General features: G+C 43.6%; 2 protein-coding genes across 2 annotated transcripts; both read right to left on the bottom strand.

Annotated features, from left to right (window-relative positions):
- Positions 1 to 37: 37 nt before the first annotated feature.
- Positions 38 to 9,016, bottom strand: OGFR (opioid growth factor receptor). The gene is made up of 7 exons (XM_030463211.1): positions 8,705 to 9,016; positions 6,367 to 6,429; positions 5,988 to 6,072; positions 5,499 to 5,577; positions 4,624 to 4,690; positions 4,164 to 4,312; positions 38 to 3,489 (listed from the first exon to the last, which is right to left on the bottom strand). The coding sequence occupies exons 1-7, from the start codon at positions 8,906 to 8,908 to the stop codon at positions 2,142 to 2,144; spliced, it is 1,995 nt and encodes a 664-aa protein (XP_030319071.1). The 5' UTR covers positions 8,909 to 9,016; the 3' UTR covers positions 38 to 2,141.
- Positions 9,017 to 11,928: 2,912 nt separating this feature from the next.
- On the bottom strand, positions 11,929 to 16,159 carry MRGBP (MRG domain binding protein). The gene is made up of 5 exons (XM_030463263.1): positions 15,927 to 16,159; positions 15,323 to 15,444; positions 14,715 to 14,796; positions 13,679 to 13,753; positions 11,929 to 12,614 (listed from the first exon to the last, which is right to left on the bottom strand). The coding sequence occupies exons 1-5, from the start codon at positions 16,150 to 16,152 to the stop codon at positions 12,424 to 12,426; spliced, it is 696 nt and encodes a 231-aa protein (XP_030319123.1). The 5' UTR covers positions 16,153 to 16,159; the 3' UTR covers positions 11,929 to 12,423.
- Between the last annotated feature and the right edge of the window lie 7,950 nt (positions 16,160 to 24,109).

Raw genomic sequence — 24,109 nt, 5'->3', positions numbered from 1 at the left:
CTCAGAAATGAAGAAAAACTCCAAGTGGAAGCTGGTATGAAATCAAGCCATGCTTTAATAGGTGACATCAACACAACAAGTTCTGTGACACAGCTCTGGCTCTTCTTGGAAAACATCCTGAAAACTCCTCACTGCAAACACCTACAGCCCAAACCCCAAACCTGGGCATGACAGGGGAGGGTTTGGGTTGAACACTCCATACTGGGGCTCACAGGGAAATCCCAAACACAGAAACAAGCACTGCAACCAGATATGTGCTCTGTGCCCCAGCTGAGCACATACTCACAATGAAAACTTCATTAAATAAGAAAATTACTATAAATCTGCACAAAAGCCTTGATTAACACTTCCTTATAAGTTTTTTTAATGAAAGGTTTTTCACTCAGCATCTTAAGGGTATTTATACCTGTCATAAAGTGTATTCCCATTGGCTACTTAGCTCCATTGGTTCATAATAACAATTCAAAAAGTACTTTTAAACCATTAAAGCCTTTCTCCAGCATGTGTGTGATCATGACCATCAGATGTTACACTTGCAAGGCTTTTATTCCCACACACAAGCTGGACCAAGACCTTGACATTGGGAAGGAAAATCCCATCAAATCCCTTGAAAAATGAAGCTTCTTAAGGAGCTGTAGCTGACAGAGGAAAAACATTAAGACTGCCACCTCTGGCAAGGTGGACAAGCCTCTGGCCATCTCCTACCCAAAACAAACAGCACCTAAAAACCTCCAAACTAAACCAAAATATCTGGAAGTCCAGACCTTCTGGGAATGGACTGGCAAATCCTCTGCTGTAAACCTCTAGGAATGAAAGTGCTGAATTGCTTAACACTCTTTTCAGCCTTGGTTGAATCCTGTCTAAATCAGGCAGAACAGCTACCAGGGAGGTCAGCAACATTAAGGCAGGGAAATAGCTGGCAAGGTCTGAAAGTAAATCCTGGAGGGCTGTAAATAAATGAACCAGACAAGCGTAGCCCCTCCAATTAAAGTTTCAATTAACTGCCCACAAAACCCAATGGTTTTCAGACATGTTCACATTAATGTGCCCTCACTGTCTTGACATGCTGACCATTAATGGTAGAACAGCCCTGATTTAGCTGGGAAGCAGGATAAATTTGACACATCTCACTTCATGGAAAGGGGCTGCAGAAAAGAGAGTCCCAAAGACTGCTGAAAATTAATGGCAGAGCTTGAAAAGCTGCAGTGCCAAATACCTGCTTCATTTTGGCAATTAAAAGAAGGCCTTTGAGCCAGTAGTGGGCATCAGTATCTGTGGAATCAAGGGTGTGAAAATGTTGGAAAACCTGAGGAAGAAGAGCTCAAGGCAGCTTTAGGTGATGTCTGAAGGTTTTTCTCTTTGAAACCAGTAGATTATTCATATTTTCAGCTTTAACAAGTGCCACAAAACAACTTCTGCAGGGGATAAATGGAGCAAATTAAGCAGCACTTTACACCCTACAGAACAGTGCCCAAAGGTGTGTATCTGTAACTCAAGGTGAACACTGGTCAGAGACACCACTTGTTTCACCCCACTCTAAAACCAAATCTATTTTCTTTACAGGAGGAGAGGCAACTACACTCTTACATGATGTAAAATGCAAATACTCATCTCTTTCAAGCAAAATGCCACAAAAAGAATGATTCCTGCCCTAAAAAGCAGAATCTTTGCCAGGAATAATCCTCCTGGGAAGGTACCACCTTTCAAAATAACAAACAGAAGTTACAGGGTAACAGAAAGGAGCCTGGCAAATTAGGTCATGCTGTCAATAACACTAAAAATCATGTGTTTAATAAATACTCAGCTAGTTCAAACAAGGAAACATTATAGTTTTCCTCTTCTCTTGAAGAAGAGACAGAACCAAAGCAAAGTGCAAAACCCCCTGTTACTGCAAGATAGTCCTGAACATCAGATAAAAAACAGGAACAGGACACAGCCTGCCTGTGAAGAAGACTAAATTAGTTTTCTTCTTTAGGATAATCAACCTCAGTGAAGTACTCCAGGTGATACTAAAAAAGCAAGGAAAGGTGAAAGTCAGACAAAGGCTGGATCAGTTTATTCTTCCCTGTACTTCTGCTATCCCAATCACTACAGATGGAGTTAGGGCTCTGTCATTTCCTTGAGTTCCCACTCTGCTGGTCTCATTCTGCTGCCACCTGCTCTTCACTGGGTTCTGCTGCATGCTCAGAGCTTTCAGGTTTTTGTTTTGTAGCCTCAGCACTGTCTTCTTCTGGACAAGAGGATGCCATGTTCTGCTCAACACTCTCTAGAACTTGTTTCTTGTCTGTGACTTCTGCTTCCCCTTTTCCACTCTCATTTCCTGTGGTTTGAGGCTGTTCTACCCCATCTACCACATCTTTGCCACCCAGGAGTGGGCTGCTGCAGTGGTGCTGATCATTCTTTGCTGGGACTTCATCTCCACTTGACTCCAAGCCACTATTTATTGGAGAAGTCCTGCCAGTCTTGAGACCCTTGGCTGGTTCCAAGCTTCCCACACCATTTGCATTACCCTCACCCTTCTCACTTGGTGCTTCTACAGTTGCATTTTTCTCACAGACATTTTCTTTTTCAGATTCACTGTTTGTAACAGATGGATTTAAATTGGCACTAGAAGCAGACAACCCCATGCTCAGGTTTATGGCCAAGCTGCATTTGTTTCTGGGGGGCCTTTTATCCACTCTCCTCCGTTTTGCAGTTGCATCACTGGCCTCTGGCACTGCTGAGTCTTTAGTATTTGCATTATCTTCCTTCTGTGGTTCCTGATCCTCTTCTGCTTGTACCAGTGAACCCGAGGAGGTGATTTCTGCATCAATTGCACATTCTCCCAGGTTACGGGAAATCTTCTCAATATCAGGAGGGCTTTTCAGAGGAGCACTCTTTGTGGAGTCTGCCATATTTGCACCCAGTTTTCTCTTCTTGCTCTCCTTTGTGCAATCATTCTCTGCCATACCCAGCACTTCTTCAGCCTCACTGTTTAAATCCTTCTCCTCCTGCTGCTCCTCTTCCCCATCCCCTCCCTTTGCAGGGCATTCATTTGGCTTTTCTTTTACATCTCCATCATTCCCTCCAGGCACCAAGTCTACAGCATCTCCAGCTTTCTGCTCTTCTGCTGGGGACTGGTTCTGATCTTTTTCCACAGAATCATCACTGTTTTTGCCAGGAGTTTCCTGTTTATCTTCAGCCTTTTGGTGGAGCTGTGACTTGGTGAGGTGTGGTCTGTACTTCAAGAGTTTGTCCTGTGGTCCCCACACAAATTCACTCCGAGGTTTGAAGTGTTGCCAGGCGTAGTGAACCAGTTCTCTCCTCTTCTGTTTGCTTCTGAGGGTGAACAGGAAGTAATCCAAGGCACTTCTCTTGACATTTGGTAACGTTTCCTCAACGAGAGTTTCTCTGAGGAAAAACTTCACCAAGTGGTACTGGTAGTGTTCATAGCCCATCTCCCCCAGGCACTTCAGGATGCGGGTAATCCGCAAGTTGTTGTGGCTGTACCTGAAATAAACACCCAAGAAACACTGTGAAGTGACTCTTACGAGCCTGAAGTCACCAAAAAACACTCCTGCAAAATGTTTTGTGCATTGACTCATCTATTAAAGACCATTTGACAACGTGGACTGGAGTCCAGGTGAGCTCACTTTTAAAGCAGCTACTGCTGCTGCCTGCTTTTAGCAGTGTTTTCCTTGCTCTTCTTGGATTAATCATCTCAGCTCCTTGGAAATTCAATAAACAATCAAGGAAGCATTTGGAAACACTCCTACTCAGTGCTTTAACAGAGTCCTGTGAAAGCTATTTGTCTACTTGTGAAAATGTTTCAGAGATTCCTATTAAAATAATGGTTTTAAACACAAGTTCTGCTAGATTAAGTACTAAGATCTCCATGTCTGTATTCCCTACTTTAGGATAACAACATGAAGAACCCTGCTGTTAACAGCTGCACTGGACACAGAATGAAACCTGTCTCAGTTGGTTCTTATTATTCTTGTCATTTATTACAGGGAGAGAATGCAATGACCTCCAGTCAGAGGCTGAGCCAAGCCAAAAATACTTTAGTTGGTTAACATCTTGATCAGCAAAAGCTTCCATTCATCAAGGGTTGAGGATTTTCTTGGGACTTTTGTCTTCTCAAAGGCTGCAGTAAAAGACCAGCAGTATAAACACAGACTCACCTGTTCAAGTTTCGAAACCGTTCAGCCCAATTCTCTGCTCTTTTAAGTTCTCCAGTTTCCTTGTTGACCAGATCAATCCCATAAAACCTCAGCATCAGCTGATAAGCACGTACAAACCTTTGCATAACTTCCTCAGACTTCTTAAAGGCCTGAAAACAAGAGAGACCTCTGAGTACAAGCTACAGCTCCCCAGTTACCTGCATCAGTTGAAGTGGCATTTGAATTATGAACAAGGCTTGATTGTATCACTAAATATATTTCATTTCTGGTGTAGCTACTGGTAGGCAAAAGACAGACAAATGCTTAATGGTCACTGAGTGAGCTCTGGTCCCACTAGGAAGCAATTAAAAAAACCACACAAACAACACAACAAACTAGACTTCAGATATAAGGCATCCAGGGAAAATCCTAACACAGTTCAGATTAAAAAAAAAAACAAAAAACCGAAAACTTCAAATACCTGGATTTCTTGACACGTGAGTTGTCTGGCACGCAAGTTCACCCCACGCTCACGTAAAGGGAAGAGCCTGAAGGGAAAGGAATTTTCAGCCCAGAAGAGCAAAGATAACATCCAACCCATTGCAGAAATTTTGCTGCCTTAGAGATCTCTTGGAAACCTCACATCCTTATGGGCCCAGAAGGAGTTTACTATATGCCAAAGAGGCGGCTCAGGGGAGACCTCATCACTCTCTACAACTCCCTGAAAGGAGGGTGTAGCCAGGCAGGGGTTGGTCTCTTTTGCATAACAACTTTCAACAAGACAAGAGGGCAGGGTCTCAAGTTGTGCCAGGGGAGGTTTAGGTTGGAGATGAGAAAGAATTTCTTTCTGGAGAGGGTGATCAGGCATTGGAATGGGCTGCCCAGGGAAGTAGTGGATTCTCCGTGTCTGGAGATCTTTCCAAAGAGCCTGGATGTGGCACTGAGTGCCATGGGCTGGGAACCACGGGGGGAGTGGATCAAGGGTTGGACTTGATGATCTCTGAGGTCCCTTCCAACCCAGCCCATTCTATGATTCTATGAAATAAATCCCTCCCATCTAAGCATTGTCTACACCAATGGTCACAACATATTCTGCTGATCTGGGTCTCTCTTGTTGCCCTAAGACCAAGCACATCTGAGCTCTAGTGCTACATTTACACTGGAAACCTGGGTCCCTTAAAGAGTTTCTACTGTTTCCAGAAAAACATAACTTAATAAAAATAAAGTGGCCATAGGTTTCATCAGGGAAATTCATCACCATTCTGGCCTTTTGGGAAACTGAATTCAAGAGCACAGATACAACTGGCTCTTACAGGAACTACAGCTAAAGAGGGACACTGCATGCAGACAGTTTACCATTGTATGTAAGAGTGGTTTTGTTCCAGAACTTCATAGTTGTCCCACCAAGTTTCAAGCAGAGTTTCAATATGCAAACCTGAAAAGAAAAGCAGGAAAAAATTGCATCAAAAGGAAATTAAAGTTAGCCCGTCACCCACAGTGGCTTAATTTCCAGCACCATGTCTTTGCATACAGGCATTAACTTCTCTAGACAACCAGCCTGGTAAGCCAGAAATAAAAATCCATTTTTCTACCACCAAAGAGAAAATTAAGGAATGTACAGCAGGAGCAAGGACATTTTAAAATGGAAGTTCTTAAGTGAAGTTGTTTGTTTTGGTTGGGCTGGTTTGGTTTTTGTTGTTTTGGTTTGGTTTTGGTTTAGTGGAGTGTTTTGTTTGGTTGGTTTGTGTTTTTTTTAATTACTGTCCCACAGGGATCAAGCTACTCTTTCATCAGTTCAACCAGCTGCAAGAGTTACACCAAACAGCCATCACAGCAGATACTCACCCCGGGGCAAAAACTGAATCTCATTTTTATAAAAGTTTAAGTTCCACATCTCTTCTTCATCAACATCTTCTGATTCTTTCAAGCCCTGAAGATGAGACCAAGAAATCAACAATCTTTTCAAAGACATTATTCACTTCAACACTTCTCATTTCTCTCCCTCCTGTTTATTAAACGTTTCAAGCTAAGTCACTGAAACACACTTTGGGCACTCACAGCTTGGTTCTGATGCACCCACATTCCCACCACCCCTTCCACCTCACAAATGAAGCCTTTAAAGGTTCTGAGCCTGTCAATGCCAAGATAAAGGGGTGCCCTGAAATCTGGGAAGTGTTCCTAACTGGAGATGTGATGAGGAAGAGCCCCAGGAGCAGGTTCATACCGGGTAGTGGTGTCTGTACCTCTGCAAATCTTCTGCCGCATGCCAGTTGCGCCAGGCTGGGTACTAGAGAAGAGAGAGAGATGAGGAATCAAAAATAAAGCTGTCTTCTGCGAAATAAAACAAAATCCAGGCTGAACTCAGCATTTCTCAGCTTCCCCTGCCTGTAGCTCTCCTGTGTGCTCCTCTCTCCCCTCCCAGCAGCCCCACACCAGCCCATTTGTTGCTGCAGTAGTTTCTCTGCGTGACAACTTTGGACTCAGAAGTTCACATTACCTCCTTTACCAAAATATTTTTTTTTCTAGCTTTATTTATTAGAAGTCTTCATGTTTCATACAGGTCTTTCACAGAATTGTTCTGCTTGGCAAAGACCTTCAAGATCATTGAGTCCAACCACTGACCCAACCCTACCAACCATTGACCTAACTCTACTCAGGCCAGTGGTTAAACCAGAAATTCACACATCAGCTCCTTAATTCTCACATCCCTTCCAGGCAATCCAAGTGGGTTTTCCCTTCCCTCCAAACCTGCAAGACATCAGTCAGAACATGTCTTGCTGTGCAGAGAGTGTCAGGAAAGCACTACAAAGCCAGGAGAGGGTAAGACAAGCAGGATTTGGCTGAAAAACTGGAATTTTTGTTGATCAAGTTAGAAGGCAGAACTACAGGGTTTGAGATTAAAACATGGCTCTGAGCAGAAAAGCATGAACCCCAAGCATTAACCTTTTAAAAATGAGCACAAAAGTCCAAACTATTCAGTGCTTGGAAGCCAAAAGCACTGAAAGCAAAAGAACTGGAAAGACACCTACAGGAATTTCAGACCACAAACATGGAGTATTTGCAGAGACACAAGTGAAGTGCAAAGATAAAAGCTGAATTTAAGGTTGATTTTGAAAGTGTGCCATGAAAAAAAAAAAAAAAAAAAGCCTTTAACCTCAGTACTGAATAAAAACCATTAGCAGCTTCTGCAATAAGATAAACCATCCAGGCTGAGGAGAGAGAAATAGCAATCAGTGTCATATAAGGAGGAACCCATTTTGGAAACTGACTCATGCTTTTGGGAGGTTGTAAAGGAATAAATGGGTAGCAGATTTACTATTTCTTTCTGTATGCATCCTCACTGCCCTTCAAAAACATTTTTTTTAGGGACTGTCAGGCAGAGATAACTACACATTCATCACTGAATGAAGAACTCCTCTTTAAAGATGCAGAACAATATTCCAGGAGCCATAAACCATGATACAACATCCTTCTTTGTAAGGCAAAGTTTGAGAAGTCCACTCACTAGAGTGAAAAACTGGTCCTTGTTTTTACAGATGGCACAATCCAGAAGTTGCTCTAAGGAAAAAAAATCTACATGAAGAAAAAATGGATTAAAAAAGAATAACCTGAACATTCTGGAAACATTAAAGCTTGTGAAGAAAACCAAAACCCAAAGACAAGTGCCAGTATGACCTCAAAACAGGTGAAACCCTTCAAAAGGAAATCTCTGCCTTGAAGGATTTCAGTTTTTTTGCCAAAACCACCTGTGACCTCCCACACCTCTGCTTGCACAGCTCAGGCCTCACTTCTTTCCATCCAGTAAACTCCATGAGGATGCAGACAGGAATGGGAACATCCACCTGCTCTATCCCAATTTTAATTTTGGTTGTAAAGCACAGATAATATTTTTCTAGGAAGTCAGGAATTTCTGCTATCCTATGTTGCACTGAATTTATTTATTTATTTATTTAGAGGGAGGTTAATACCTCAAAACTTAATATAAAACTCGAAGTTACTATTAAACTCTCTTAAAAGTGTATTTATTGGAAAGCTCAGTCTACTTATATTTTAGTTATATGGACAGTCACTGAAACGAAACTGAAGGATTCACTTTCCTTTCCCCTAAAGGGGAGGAGTTAGGGTGAAAGCCAGGGGGGTGTTTCGACTGCCCCAGGAAAAACTGAAAAAAAAAAAAAGAGACCCAGTTTTGCGTGTGCCAAAGCAACGCTGCTCCCAGGATTATTGATCCCAATATTACTGATCCCAAGATTACTGATGCTCAATCTCTTCCCGACAGCAAATTAGGAAAGTAAAGAGATGGGGCCCAACCACACCGGCACCATGGTGAGAATGACCTAGGAAGAATAATCCGTCCCATAAACTCTCCAAGACGATCCCAAGGGCTACGGGCTAAGTCTCCCGGTACCGATACCGCTCCTAAAGACCTCCCGGACTGCAGCGAGCGGCACCGGGTGCGGAGCAGGATGCGGGGGCAGCCCAGGAGCCCCTTCCCCTGCCCTCCCCGCCTCCGAAGGTCACCTCCCCACCCCGGGGGACCCTCGCACCCCTCTGGCACCCACCTGGGCCTGCCAGGAGCTGGGCACCCAGCTCTGCACCGGCTGCTCCCCGGCATCCTCCGGCTCCTCCCCGGCTGCCGCCTCCGCTCCCGCCGCTTCGCTTTCTTCCTCGCCGCCATCCTCATCCTCCTCGTCCTCGTCCCAGGTGGAGTCGTAACTGCAGCAGTTCGCCTCGTCCTCTGCCCAGAAGCTGCACCGGGACGCCATGGGGAAGGGGAACGGGACCGGGAATGGGAAGGGAAAGGGAAAGCGAAAGGGGCGGCGGGACCGAGCGCCCCCGCACGTGGGGCGGGGAGGGGGGGAGGAAGCGCGGGAAAGCCCCGCCCCTCCCCGCAGCGCCGCCTCCCATTGGCTGCCGGGCCCATGGATGCTCCGCCCCTTCCCGCAGCGCCGCCTCCCATTGGCCGCCGCCCGCCCGGCCCCGCGGTCCCTGTGCCCGCCGCCCCGCGCTTCCTCACAGGGGGATGATGGCGGCTCCCGGGGTGGCGGTTCCGGCCGTGTCCCCCCTGCCCCGATCACTCATAGAATCATAGAATGGGCTGGGTTGGAAGGGACCTCAGAGCTCATCAAGTCCAACCCTTGATCCACTCCCCCCGTGGTTCCCAGCCCATGGCACTCAGTGCCACATCCAGGCTCTTTGGAAAGATCTCCAGACACGGAGAATCCACTACTTCCCTGGGCAGCCCATTCCAATGCCTGATCACCCTCTCCAGAAAGAAATTCTTTCTCATCTCCAACCTAAACCTCCCCTGGCACAACTTGAGACCCTGCCCTCTTGTCTTGCTGAGAGTTGCCTGGGAAAAGAGCCTTTCAGGGAGTTGGAGAGAGTGATGAGGTCTCCCCTGAGCCTCCTCTTCTCCAGCCTCAACACCCTCAGCTCCCTCAGCCTCTCCTCACAGGAATTCTGCTGGATCCCTTCACAGCCTCCTTGCTCTTCTCTGGACCTGCTCCAGCACCTCAATCTCCTTCCTGAGCTGAGGGGCCCAGAACTGGACACAGGACTCAAGCTGTGGCCTCACCAGAGCTGAGCACAGGGGCAGAATCCCTTCCCTGGACCTGCTGGCCACGCTGTTCCTGAGCCAGCCCAGGATGCCATTGGCCTTCTTGGCCACCCCGGCACACTGCTGGCTCATGCTCAGCTTCCTTTCAATATCCCCCCTGTTCCTTCAGGGATCTTCCCTTCCGGACTCTCCTCCGAGAGGGAAAAAAAAAATATATTAAAAAATGGAAACGTAATTCTGCTCCTTTCCATCCATCCCCTTTCCAGCTGGGCAGGCATCTCCCCCCACCCCACCACACAACCTGGTGGCACTTGGGGACAAGGAACTGGGGCAGAGGGAGGTTCCCTCTTCCCTGCTCTGAGGAAAACCCCTACCAAGGCTTGGGGTCTTCTTCACGTGTTAAAAACGTCCTCTTTCTGCAGCAGGACAAGGAGTAAAACCACCCCAGGGGAAGGGGAAGGGAGGCAAAGAGGTGCAGGTCACTGACACTGGGGTCATTTGAAGCACTTGGTATTTTCCAAATGCTTTTAACTTCACAGCCAAGATTTCCTAAAAAAAATCTGTTGGATTGATGTGAAATCACCAGTGGGTTTTCCCAAATTCCAAGCTGGTGTGGAGAGATTGCACCAGTGCATGTTCACGTTGATTCGTTTCTCCTGCCATTGGTATGGCAAAAAAATTAGGGCTAGAATCTGTTGGATGAAACAGATTTATCCCCAAGGCCATGAAAGTTATAAAATCTGCACTTTGTGGCCCAAATCCACGAAAAACCCCAGTTTTTTTTCTCAAACTTTTCTTCTTTCTCAGGACTTTTTTTTTGTTGTTGCTTCCTTACCAGGAACTGTGACTTGTAATTCCAACAAAGAAATGAAACTGAGCATTTTTCTTAAATATTTGAACCAAACCCAGGAGCTTCCTCAAGTAAGGCTGTAAAACTTCCTTTTGTAAGCACCCAGAGAAGCTGAGACATCTGCAGCATCTCTCCCACAAACCAGAGCTCTGTGGAGCTCTTTCTCCACCTGGCAGGTATTTATCCTGTGGACCTTTTTGCAAGGTTTTTCAGTTGAAGCACAGCACTAAATTCATGGTGTTTTATACCTCCTGCTTTGGAATTGATACCCTGAAAGAGGGAGTTTGCATCATGCTGTAAAAGCAGATGTAGTGTAGCTCTGAACTTCCCCAGCAGCTGGGAGAGGGTGAAGAGGTTATCAGCCAAAAGACTGCAACAAAACCTTCAACTCAGCACTTCACAACTGGGTTGTGCAGTTAGAAGAGAGCAAATCCTCCAGTTTGAAAGCTTGCAGCAACCTGTCTGCTGATTTCCTATCAAAAAACTTAAAAGAAATGAGAGGGTAGCAGTTTGTAAGATCCAAAGTTAGGGAAAAAAACCCTAAATAAACAAAAAACCCCACATCATCACTTTTGACCAATTCACCTAAAAGCACAAGATGCCTGAGCAATTTCCAAACTATGCTGGGCCAAATTTTAATCAAGTTACACAACAATTGGCATTTAGTAAAATAAAAACAAGTCAAATTTATTTTTGGTATAAAACAAGTGAAGCAAATAATGCAGACAAGAACTTGGTCACGTACCTAGAATGAAAGCAAAAACTTGTAGGTTCTTAGTTCCTCACCTTGAAGGCAATACTGACAAATTAAGAAGTAATTTTATGAACTTTCTATGACTATGAACAGTCTTTTTTATGAACTGACAGTTAATATGGTGGAAAAACCCACAGTAACAGTGCTGCCTACTTCATTCACCATTCAACATGTTTGTTGATGGCACTGCATCTGGTCACACAACATAAAAATAGTAACTTCCAAAACCTGAATATTCTAGTGTATAAAAGATAAGCTTTACAATGTCAGTAAGACTCAAGTTGTAGAACAAAATTAACATTTTGGAACTCCAATGCCATTAACATCTACTAAAATGGCTTTAAAAAAATAAATAATGCAGTACAAACCCCCACTACCATATGCTACATTACAAGTGGATGAAAAAACATGTCCAGGTTCAGGCACAGCTCAGCTGATCCCTTACAAAACCATGTGATACCACTGGGTATTTTCTTTAGAGTACTTATTAACTATTATTCTAGTATTTTCACTTCACTTATGGTAAATAAACCTATAAAGATTGAAAAATGCTACACCACTAAGGGTGAAAGAAGGTTCCTCCAGTAAACAGAGTGAAAGAATACTTCAACTCAGTAGTTAATCTGTATTTCAAAGAACTTTAGTTTTACTGAACCAACAAATTCAGACATTTGATGCAAACGTGGTGTTTGCAGGAAGGAAAACTGCCCAACAACGTTACCCACAAAGGGTCTGGGATGTTCCCAGACAACAACAAAGCAAAGGCAGAAATACCAACCCCCAGACTGCAGAAGGAACCTATGCCCACTGTGTTTCACTGAGCACTTGTTTCATGAGTTATGTTGTTTGAAATGTGACCACCTTGTTACCCACCCAGAAAACTCCAGATGCTGCCAGTTTGCTCTCCAGTGCCCTGAGAAGGCAGTGAGGCAGAAAACACAGCAGGAAACACCAAGTCTTGCACGTTTACCAAGCCAGTGTGCAGGTTCTTCCAAATTCCTGGCTCAGCTCTTTTTTCCTTTCTCAAAAAGTTTAGGTAGCAACTACTGTGCTACTGTTTGGTTTGTTTTTTTTTAATGTCCCACAGTTTATTAGTTCTCTCTTTTCACAGCTTGCTTTATGTTCTACGTCGTTTTGCAGCACTGGGACTGGAGGGATTACTGTTTGCATTTAGGACCTTTTCAGTGACTCTGTTGCGTTTCCTCTTATCAGACCCTTCTTTGGACCCAGAATCTGATGAAGTTTTCTCTTTCTCTTTGCTGCTTGGCTTTTCTGTGGTTTTTCCTAAACTTCCAGAGGGCGCAAAAACTGAAATAGGATCAAAGTAATGATTCCAGATCAGAGTTATAAAGGTAGGCAAACAAAAAAGTGATTAGCAAATTCCTTCATATTATATCAAGCTTTTCAAACCATTCAATTCTCAGCATATTTAACCACCAGTTTAGGCATTACTTGCACTTTTAATGGAAAAATCTGCTGTAAGAAAGGCACATCTTGCTTTTATTATTTGCTTTAAAGACAGGCATATATTTTGACAGACTAAAGTAAAGTGGGATTAAACAGCACTTAAAAATTAAAATACTTGAAAGGAACATTTACAGAAAATGGGATCATTCTCTGAAATTGATAACCAGCAACGCTTGTTACATTTGGCATTACAGATAGATCTTAAAACTGGACACCCAAAATGTGAAATTTAATATATTTTTTTTTAAATACATTTTTTACATCTTTCATGACAGTCCATCTTAAAACACTGCTTAGTCTGTGATATAAATATTGTGAAATGACACACTTAACATTTGACTTGGTCTGTTAAGGTTAAGAGCAGGATCTTTACTGTTGACATTTGACTTTGTTCTACAGCAAAACGTTAGGAAAATAAGCTTTGTATTTAAAAGAAGCATAATAATGCAAATAAAATCAAATACAGCTCCACTCTGCCTGTCCTCACACTGAAGCATACAGTCTTACAATCTTTTTTGATCTCTAGGCCCTGTTTCCCCCACAGCTACAAAGATCCCAACACAGTATTTTGGTTCATTAAACTGGACTCCACTTTCTCTCAGAGATCTCTGGATTGCATCACACTCGCAGGGTTGTGTCAAGTACATTTTAAAAACCAATAAACTCCAAAGCTATACAACTTTGCACATAAGAATTAGGAGCAAAGGAGAAATCCTTCAGAAGTACCAGATATTGGCAACTGCTTATTCTGTGCATTCTTAAATTGTTCTTGGCATGAGCATATGCTGCGTCTGAACACAAAACACAAATTCCAGAATATTTGGGATTTACATTTTAACATTAATTTCTCAGAGATACAGTTGTCTTTTAATCTTGTATCACACAGTAGAGAGTTACAAATTTACCTTCTTCTGGACCTGCATGTGTTTCCATCTCTTCTTTTATTTCCTCTTTCACTTCTTCTTCTACCATTACTTTTCCTACGGAGAAGATTGTTAAGAAACAGATGGTTTTAAAGAACTGTGTGCAATTCTTTTTTATGGATTAGTGGCCTCAGCCTATGTGCATAATCTTAACAAATACTCAGTGCAACATTGAGCAGTAATTTAGAAAGGATCCTCAGCACTGTGTAGAGGAACACAGGTAACAGTTCCAGCTTTCTATGAGCATAATGAAAAGCACTGAAAATTTTAAGTGGAAAGTTTGAGTACCTAATAAGTGAGAAGCACTCTACTGTGGTTTTAAATACCCCAAGAAATCCTTTTGCAGATGCTTGAGGTTCCTAGCTTCTACCTTGGATAACAGCACTAGGTAACACACCAGTGCTCCCACAACAACTTTGCTACAAAATGAGCCACATTACAGTGGGCAGATCATCTCTTTTAGCACAATTATGATGTAACATTATAGCAGTCTGAAAAAATGCAAAAAAACCCCATAATAAACTACTAATCACCTTGCTAAGAGCCATATTGTGCCTTTCAATCTGCAGACTGCTGTTAGTGAAGCACCTGGATCGTTTCTGCACAGCCAGGAGGAGGAACTGAACCTCAACAGGGTAAACAGAACCTGTTTGTGCAGCAGTAGCATCCCGTTGGGAATACACTCTGTGGAACCTGCCCAAAGGTCTCTCTCTCCCACTATCCTGCCTCCTACTGTGGTCAGTCACAGGGGCTGATAGCGAGCATGTGAACATCCCAAGCAGCAACCCTTTCTCCAACAATTTATGTCAGTTATGATTAATTTATGTCAGTTTTATGATTAAAATTAAATTGAGATAAAGTTCTGTTTAATAGTTCCTTTTCCTCGTACACCTTACAGACTAGTCCAAAGGAATGGCCTTGGATTGGTACATTATGCTCTTTTCTGGGGGGAGTTCTGTTAAACTACCTGATCTGAGCTTAGAGTAACGAAGAACAAGAAACTGCTGTCACATCTTACCTTCTCTCACTTCTTGAATCATTTCGTCAGGAAGAGCAAAATTCTTCTCTATATTAGGAAAGGGAAGAATCTCAGATTCGTGCTTAGAAATGAAAGAAAGATCTCCATGAATGACTTGGTAAAAACTTTGACTTGGAAGTTCTATTTTACATGCACTCGTTAGATATTTCTTAACAAGATACTTCAAACATTAATTGTGAAGAACTGGGAAGCTCCTGATGCCAAACTGATTATTAAAGTGAAGATATCTGAGAGACAGGCTCGTGATCATTTAAGATCATTTCAGGAATCCAACTATGGCTTCTTATGTAAACACACTGTGACCTTCTTGTTTGGCATGTAAGTAAAATACCTATGGAAACGACTGCTGGATCTGCATTTAGGCAACTTGAACTGAGAGAATTCCATATGACAATAACAATTCCCCAGCAGCAAACCACTGAAGGTTTGACTGTCTCCCACTTAATGAGGAAAACCTCATCAGCTCCCTGGAATGACACAGAAATCTTAGCAACATGACAGGAATGTCAGGCTCAGTGATCCTGACCCATCAAACCTCATCAACTGTAAGAAACAAGACCATGCTCGTGCCAATCCTTGGTACTCACAAGTGCCTGCATATCATACATGGTGCTCAGGTGGTCCCAGATCACTTTGGAAGAAATCTGCCGTCCGATATTCTGACTGAATTTATCTCGGATACAAATCATGTGGAAATGGCGATTCACACCTGAGGGGAGAACTCAACACAATTAACACTACCAACAGCTTCACTCATAACATACACTCCAGAAACCAAACCAAACCAAACCAAACCAGCCATTCTATCCTTACAGGGAAAACATGCACTATGGGTGACATAACATACATGACAGGCGCTATTTTCGGGATGCCCTGCGGGGTGATGCAGACATGTGCCTGCAGCCAAGACCTTTTAGAGAGGCTGCCCGAGAACCGACCCAAGGCAGCACGGCAGGGAAGGCTGAGGGAAACGAGGAGGGCTGGCTCCGAGCCCCCCGAGGGAAGGCAGAGGCAGCCGGCCACGCACGGCACCTCCATCCCCGCAGGCCCCGGGGCTCTGGGCCGGCATCGGGCCTGGAGGCCGCTGGGGGCAGCACCGCGGCGGGGCCGCCAGCGCACCCCGACACCTCGCTCTCCTCCCCGGCCAGCGCCGCTACTCGAGACCGAGGCTCACCCGCGGCCCCCTCTCACCTACGGGCTTGTGGCCCAGCATGGCGTGGAAGAGGCAAACCTCCACTTCAGGGCTCCACACCACCACCGCCTCCTCCGCCGGCACCCCGGGATCCGGGGCTGCGGAAGCCGCTGCCGCCGCCGCAGCTGCAACGGCAGCAGCCACCGCCGCGGCGGCTCCGGCCCCGGCCCCGGGTAGCGGCGGCTTCTCCACAGCGGCGGCCGAGCCGCCCTCCGCCTCCCCCATGGCCGCGGCTCCCGGGCCGCAGCGGCTCCTGGCGGGCGGGAGGCGGCGGGGAGGGGGCGGTGGGAGCGGCGAGGCGGAGCGGGGCCGGGAGGGAGGGGGGGGAAGGCCCGTGGCGAGCCCGGTGCTGAGGAGTGGGGAGGTTTTTCATAGAATCATAGAATCATAGAATTGGCTGGGTTGGAAGGGACCTCAGAGATCATCAGCTCCAACCCTTTTACCACCGTTGCAGTTCCCAGCCCATGGCACTCAGTGCCACATCCAGTCTCTTTTGAAATATCTCCAGACACGGAGAATCCACTACTTCCCTGGGCAGCCCATTCCAATGTCTGATCACCCTCTCCGTAAAGAAATTCTTTCTAATATCTAACCTAAATTTCGGTGGGGTTTTACCTCAGGGTTGTGTGATACAAGGAGCTGATGGGGTCTGTAAGCCCGCAGGGAACGCACCGAGTGGATTTTATTTAAATCCTGCCTGTGAGAGGGGTGGTAATTCCGCAAAGCTGGCACAGCCCAGGGGGGAAGGTGAAAATATTTATAGTGTCTTCATGTATTCAGGTATACAAAGCCTTCATGTGTTTTATAGGTGCTCACTGTCCTGAAACTCGCAGACTGTGGGTTAAGGTTATCTCTGTTTTGATTTTACTGCGCAAGGGAATGGGGAAGGGGCTTCCAGTGGAAGTGTACAGTAGCTTCCAGAAGTGTGGTTTTCATATCAAAATCAGCAAAATTCACACAAAGATCACTATTCCGGCTGAGCTAAACAATTCTACGTGGTTCCCTGGGCTGATTGCCCAACTTCATTCAAAGTTCACCTTTCTAATGTCGTCTAGTTTGCCCATTTGATTGCTTAAATTAATCACCTTTAAGCAATCAAGCAGCACATTATTAATTACCCACTTAAATTTCATAGAATCATAGAATGGTTTGGGTTGGAAGGGACCTTAAAGATCATCTTCTCCCAACCCCCTTGCCATGGGCAGGGACACTTCCCATTAGACCAGGTTTCTCCAAGCTCCATCCAACCTTCCCTTCAACTCTTCCTGGGAGGTTTCTCTCCTTTCTCATTTGACCAAATCCTTCAAATATTCCAACATCATTTGGGGCACACCACACTTGTAGTGCCAGAGGCACAAGGTGGTCATGGAGCCCATCCCCTCAGTGCCAAGATGAGACCATCGGATGCCTCCAAGAAGCTTCTCATCCACCACTGTCAAAGTTTTGGGTTTCTTGGGCCGGTCATGGAGACAGCAGAATGCCATCATCCCAAATGGTCCCTCTAGTCCTCTTCCTCTGCCTTTGGGATCCACAGAAGGTTTGGAAGTTGACACTGGGAGGTCAGAACCACTTAGAAAACCTCTACCATCCCAGCTCTCACACTCCCAGCACATCCTCCTACGGTGCAAGGAGCTGCCAAGGTGGAATATGGTGCTGGGGAAAGGTCTCGTGTGCTGCAACCCCCCCAGTCCTCTCGTCCTTGTCACAACAGGATCATTTAGTATCAACCTGACATCGATACTTAAAAAAATAACCACACCAGGCGTGCTTGAAAGATGCAGAACCCACCAGCTTTGTCCGTCATTTAAAGCGTAAAAACTCATTATGTCTGGGAGAAAAGAGAATGTATCATTCCTTTGGTGACAGGGGTTTGTGCGTGGTTAGGTATTATTAGATTCACAGGCATGAAACAGGGCTGCTGTTGCTTAGGTGATCAGGTTTTTTCTCTTGCTCGCTCCTCACTTGAAATCTTAATCCTTTTTGTGACATTGGAATTATTTCGGTAACAAATAACGATGACATCATGTGCAAAGGATGAGTGAGTGAATAATAAAGCAGTGATGGCAAAAAACTCAGCAGCAGAGAGGTTGTTTTCCTGCAAGGTCTACAAATAATAAAAAGCAGGAAGGGAAAGGTACAATTTTCTGAAACAGAAAACCTTCTGTACCTTTGATACCCAAGTAATTAGCCTAACTCGTATCATTCTTTGAGGCTTGAGGTAACACTTATACCCAAAACAGATTAATCTAATATTAAGCAACTGTTTAAAAGGAGCTAAACCCAAAATCTCCTGTGTGAAGCTTTGGGAAGTTTGGTGGTGCAGATCCTCGGTGTGGATGCCTGGGTGCAAATCCTCCTTTCCTTGGGCCTTCAGGCAGTCCTCTCAAAATGGAAAGGAATCTCTCACTCCAGTCATGGTTGAAATTTTCCAGGGATAACTATTTCTGTCAGAGTTCCATCCACAGTGAAAGATCCTGACAGAATCCCCTTTTCCATGTCAAAGCTAAAGGAATCTTCAGAAATCCTTCTTCTACCTCCTGTACCCACATCCTCCTTATGCTGAGCCTGATTTTACACAGCTCAAGCTTCACCCTACTTCCCAAAATATTATATTAACAAGAGTACAAGTCTGCAGGTTTTCCAGTTAAATCCATCCCTAAATCCAATACAACTCAGACCCATTTAGTCTTCCAATGTTTGTTTGATCTGTGCTGCTTCCCACTCTTAAGCTGCTACTGAAAGAGAGGGTTATGATTTCCTGTGATGACTGCACAGCAGGAGCAAATGGGTTCCTGAACAACTAAATTCCTGTTTTCATACACATGTTTCTAGGTGGAGGAAAACGAAGGAAGGAAGAAAGAAAAGCAAAGAAATTACAGAGTAGAAAAATTGTTCCCCCGTCGAACACTTTTCAAAGTTTTGCAGGAGTAAATGTGAAATTATTTTTAGGTCTGTGTGAAGTACTGAGCTTTATTTCATCTGTCACATTATGCTACTACATAAAGAGTATCATCTAGGGGGAATAACTGTGTCAGCTCAGACAGCAATTTTAATGTCATTAAGTTCTGATGAGTAAAAAAAGTAGCATGTGAAACAGAATGTGAAAAAAACATATGGCTACTTCTGTGAGCACAATAACATGAAAATAATTTAATTTGGTAGAATAATGTTAACAAAAAGAACATGTACACAAACGGGCTGCTATTTAGTTTCAATCACAAATAATTACATTTCCCTGCATCTAAATTTCCTTGTCTCTTTCATTACCTCCAGGAAAGGTATGGCAACCTCTCATAATGCCACATACAGCTGCTCTCTGGATTCAGACCTGAGTTAATGTTCCTCTTTTTTTCATTTTAGAAGGCTTTTTCCCCCCTTATTGAACAGATTTTCCAGATTCAGAAAAATCAACCCTCTCTTTCTACAAGTTTAAATCTCACTTTTATTTTTCAGCAGACATGTAAGACATGCACAGGTTGGTTCCTCTTTTTTTTTCTTCCCACTTTGTAGGCTTCTTTCAGCCTTAGAAACCTCTCTGCCTATTATACCAACCAAGAGTTTTCAGCCTTGAGTGGACCAGGCTGTGTATCCCCAGAGGGATGAGCTGATATTTCAGGAGATGTTGCAGTCTGAACAACAGAGAAATCTGCCCAGCATTTGGCATTATCTCGAGGAGTGTTGGATTTCTGGGATGAGCAATATGGCTAAAACTATTTCTGTCATTATTTTAGAACACCATGTGTTAGTGCCCTTAACAAAGTGAAAACTTCATTCTGAATCCTGGGTAATTTTTGTTTTGCCACACAAACGTTTGTAAAGGAATAAAATCTTCATGTTTTGCATGAAAAACCAGTCACTTAAGTTTTGTTTGGGTGTTTTAGTAACATCTTTGATGTAGAATCTAGCAGAATTTTTCTTACATAGGAAATGAAACCTCCTGAGACCCCCAGAAAACACTGGAACCTTCATTCTAGTGGGATGGAAATCACCATTTGATACAAACTGTGTGTTTGTAGCCATAGCTGGGCTTAATTTCTGGCAGATTGGGTAACTACCTTCTGTATGATGCCATTTCCATAGATAGTTCCATGCAGCAGGACATACATAGCCTTGGACCAAATTACTCTTGGCTACATGAATACTCCTACAAAATAAGGAATCTCAGTGCCTTGACATATTACAGTATTTCCAAGTATAAATACTCGTCCTGACTGGTGAGGACCTCCATAAAAGAGGAGTTCTGAGCTGGTTTGTAAGCTTTATTTTAGAATCTGTTTTCTCAGTGAGATGTCTGTGGGATGTTTTGTTTAACAGGGCCGCATAGGGAACTGTCTAGAAATTGGAGCTTGCTCATTTTGAACATCTTTTGATAAACCAGTTGAGATAGATAGAGAATTGTTTTTCTCCCCATTAAACTTGTCAAGAATAAAAAAACCCCAACAAACCTGTTTGTTGTTTTATCCCACAGCCCTATAAAGCAGCATTGCTGTTTCCAGTGGCTGGCAAGGAGATCCCTTCCCAGCTTCCTCCCAGTTCCCTAAGTTCTTAGCAACAATGTCTTTGTTTATTTTAGACAAGAACACTGAATGAGGAGTTCACTCTCAGGTCTGGCCTGTATGGCTTCTTCCCAAGGTAAAAATACAGCATTTAAATCAAAATGAGGCAGGGGAGGTGAAGCAGCAAAGAAGAGGGCAGCAGCTGTCGGGCAGAGGGTAGGTCCTGTTGGCAGAGACAGATGGTCCTGAACCTCTCCCTGGTGATCAGTTGTGCTCATTCTCCCAAGGGAGAGAGGTTGGATGGGCATCAGGTGGCAAGCCTTGGAAAAATAGATTAAAACCAGTGCAAATAATTATCTCTTGGCTTGCACGGAGATGTTTGTTACTGCTACACTTACCCTTCAATCTACCCCAGTGCAGAGGGGGGACTGGGGAAGGAAAAGCCATTTTGTTGATTTTTCAGGTCAATAAATCCATCACAGCCCAGGCTTACAGAGAAGTGTAAGGAAGAACCAGGGAATTTGGAATGAGCTGGTTCAAGAGGAGCACAAGAATCAGATGTTGAGTGCCTGCCCATCTTATGGCAGAAAACCAGAAGATGTTTTGCTCAAGGTGATTTTTCTTGATGGTCCCTAAACTGCCTGCCAAACTCACCTTCCACTGTCCCAGATTAAAACTAGAAGGGATTCTTTTCCTTGACACTTTCAAGGGATTGTTCAGATCTTAAATTTTCTTCCCTGGGGGTTATTTCTTAAATTTACATTTTCAAGAAGAGACCCCACTACTCTTTAAAGTAAAAAAGAGGCAGCACAAGCACAAAGGCTCTTCAGAAAGAGAGCAGACAAGTAGTAAACCTGACATTAAGATCACAACCACACAGCCTTCCACTGTGGCAGAGGGTGGCAGCAGATTTTCATAAAGTCTGAGTGCTCCTTTCAGCACATGCAAACCTTGACAGAGCTCTGCAAGTCGGGGAGGTTCTGTTGGAGCCTTTTTCTTTTTTTTTTTTTTTTTGCATTTCAACCTTGACTACCTGAGGGTATTGACAAGCAACCTTCAGCATCATCTGGTGGGCTCCATCATTTGAGGAGGGGTTTAAGAATCTTTCCTGGCATGGAAATTGGCAGCCAAAAATGTGTTAGGTGCTAAGTGCAGCAAGCCAGGCAATGCTGCTGTTACAGAAAGCTGGGGAAACAGCAGGTTAGTTGGAAATTTGGCTTGTAATGGTGATAAGTCAATAGCACCACCCAGGACCAAGCCAAGTAACTTGTCAAAGAACATCTGAACTTGTCTGATTTGTAGAAATAAATCTCTAAAGTCAGCATGTGGCTGAAAAGTCCTTAAAGTGGTAGCATCAGGAGCTTTTCCCCTCATTAGGTGTGGAAAACAGGCATGGCTTGTCCCTTCTTTTGTTTTACAGACACTTCTGGTTTGGTTCCAGAATTTCAAGCCTGCATTTGATTCACAGAACCAAACCAGAGCTGTGTTATTCTGGATTTATCCTCATGTGCACAGGATGTAATTACTCACAGCATAGAAGGCTTCATAAACCAACATCCCTGACAATGGAGCTTTGCCTGCTGAGCCAAATTTCTCACTGGGTGTGAAAGAATCCATCACATGGAGAAGAAATTTGATTCTCAGAAATCATCAGTATATTTGCAGTGGTTCTATTGGTAGGAGATGCTTTTAACATGGGGCAGAGTTTCCTTTTAACCAGCCAGATGCTCCTGTCCTGGATCCCCAGTTAATTCAACTGCTGTTGCCAAAACCCCTGAGTTTTGCCCTTCACCATTTTTAATTAATCCACAACTATCCATAATGATCCTAAAACCAACTGCAAAGAGAAAGAAAAGTTGTCTTGTTAGATGTTAAGCAAAATAGAAGAAAAACATTGATTTCAGCCAAGGTGGAATTTCATCTATTTCATTTATTTCATCTATTCTTGCTTCTATTTATTTGGCAGTTTAGGAGACACCTGTAAGAAGAGACAGAAGACAGTTGGCTATTGTATTTCAGGCCTGAAACTCTTATTTTTTTTTTGGTTGTAATTTAGACCACATACTTCACAATCAGTTATTCCTTTTAAAACAGCACCAAAATGCCAAAATAACTGTATCAGTAATTTCAAGGCTTTGGATTAAATCTGAAGCATGGAAGTGTTTCCAACGAAATGTCAGTTTTCACCATGTGCATGCCTGGGGTGTCTCAGGAGGTAAAAAAAACCCTCAAATAAATAAACAGGTTTAAAGAAAGGCTCTAGACAACACTGTCATGACTGACATGACTATATAAAAATATAAATATGTGGATAAATCTGTTCCTGGAAAAAGGAACAGATACAGCTAACCAGACTACCAAGGTAATGTGTGCAACTCTTTTTGTCACGGGCTGATACTCTGAGTCACTTTTTCTTTTATTTTTTATAGCTTTCCAGATATTATTCAGCAGGCAGCATACTATTTCAGAGCATTGCTGCTTGTAATACTATAACACTGATTTTATAAACTGTACAGAAATGTTATCAGTTGATGATCAATCATGCTAATGAGCTGTTACTTAAGAAATTTGGCAAATTATAACAGACCTAATTACTTAAACCAGATCAGCAGTTCTCCATTGCACTCCAAAATCCTAATTACCATCTTCTGCAGTGTTTCCTACAAGAACTATATAATTAAACACTGGGGTTGGAGGAATTTAAAGAGGCTGGCTTGGCCACAGTGCTCTACAATGGGGTCAACTCCCCATTTCTGCTCCTGCTTTGTCCCTTTTTTATGTCACTCAGTAGCTTCTACCCCCAAGTTGTTATTTGAACCCTAACTTAGCTTCCTTCCAGAATCCTCTCTTTGCTAGGTCTGTAAGCAGTTTTTCATATATTTGTATTATAATTTCCATCTGATCATATGTATCAGAGGCCAGCTGTGGTATGCAGACCTCTTACTTAGGATGGGCTCAGGTTTTTTTTTTGGAATGGAAATAATTGAAAACTTGCCCCATTTCAACAGATTTTTCTCTCTCTGCATTTTGAAATAATCTGCCTCCCTTTACATCATGGATTAACACTTCCCATTTCTTCAGCTCCAGCTTTTGCTAAGGATAAGGATCTCATTTTCACATGAATCCCATGGCAGGGCAACCTGAGGAACTTAAATTCAATGAAAATTGCATAAAATTGAAAGAGAGCAGATGCCATTGTAAGTGCTGGCAGGGCAGCACTATTACCATCATCTGCTTTGCATAATCATGTTAGTGACAAAGCCAGTTAGCACATTTCACAGCTTTTCCCAGCAAGCTGTGACTGTAAGCTCTTTGGAAAGAGAGAGTGAGCTTCTCCTCCTATTCAGGATTTCTCAATTGCCCAGCCATTCATGCTGGAATTATGCTCCTTGACACAATATCAGAGGTAAAGTACCAAATTGAAGCAATTTTCTAAGTGGTAGGAAGCCCCAAGTTTCTTCCATAGTAGGAAACTTCATTTCTTAACGATGTGGGAAACTTATAAAGAAAATATCCCTTTGATTTTTATCAAGTGTGTCCAGGGCAATGCTTTTTCCAGCTCTCTTAACTCTTTCTTTTATAGATAGGAATGGGAAGGTGAGGTTGTTCCTCAGGTGTTGGCTTCAGTCCCACCTGCACATCCTGTGCTCCTGACTCATCCTCCAGTCCCAATCAGAGTTACCAAG

This window comes from Calypte anna, chromosome 20 (genome assembly GCF_003957555.1).
Source record: "Calypte anna isolate BGI_N300 chromosome 20, bCalAnn1_v1.p, whole genome shotgun sequence".
In the NCBI taxonomy this organism is placed as follows: domain Eukaryota; kingdom Metazoa; phylum Chordata; class Aves; order Apodiformes; family Trochilidae; genus Calypte; species Calypte anna.
Note: the sequence above shows the minus strand (reverse complement) of the source record. Positions and strands in the feature narration are given on the sequence as shown.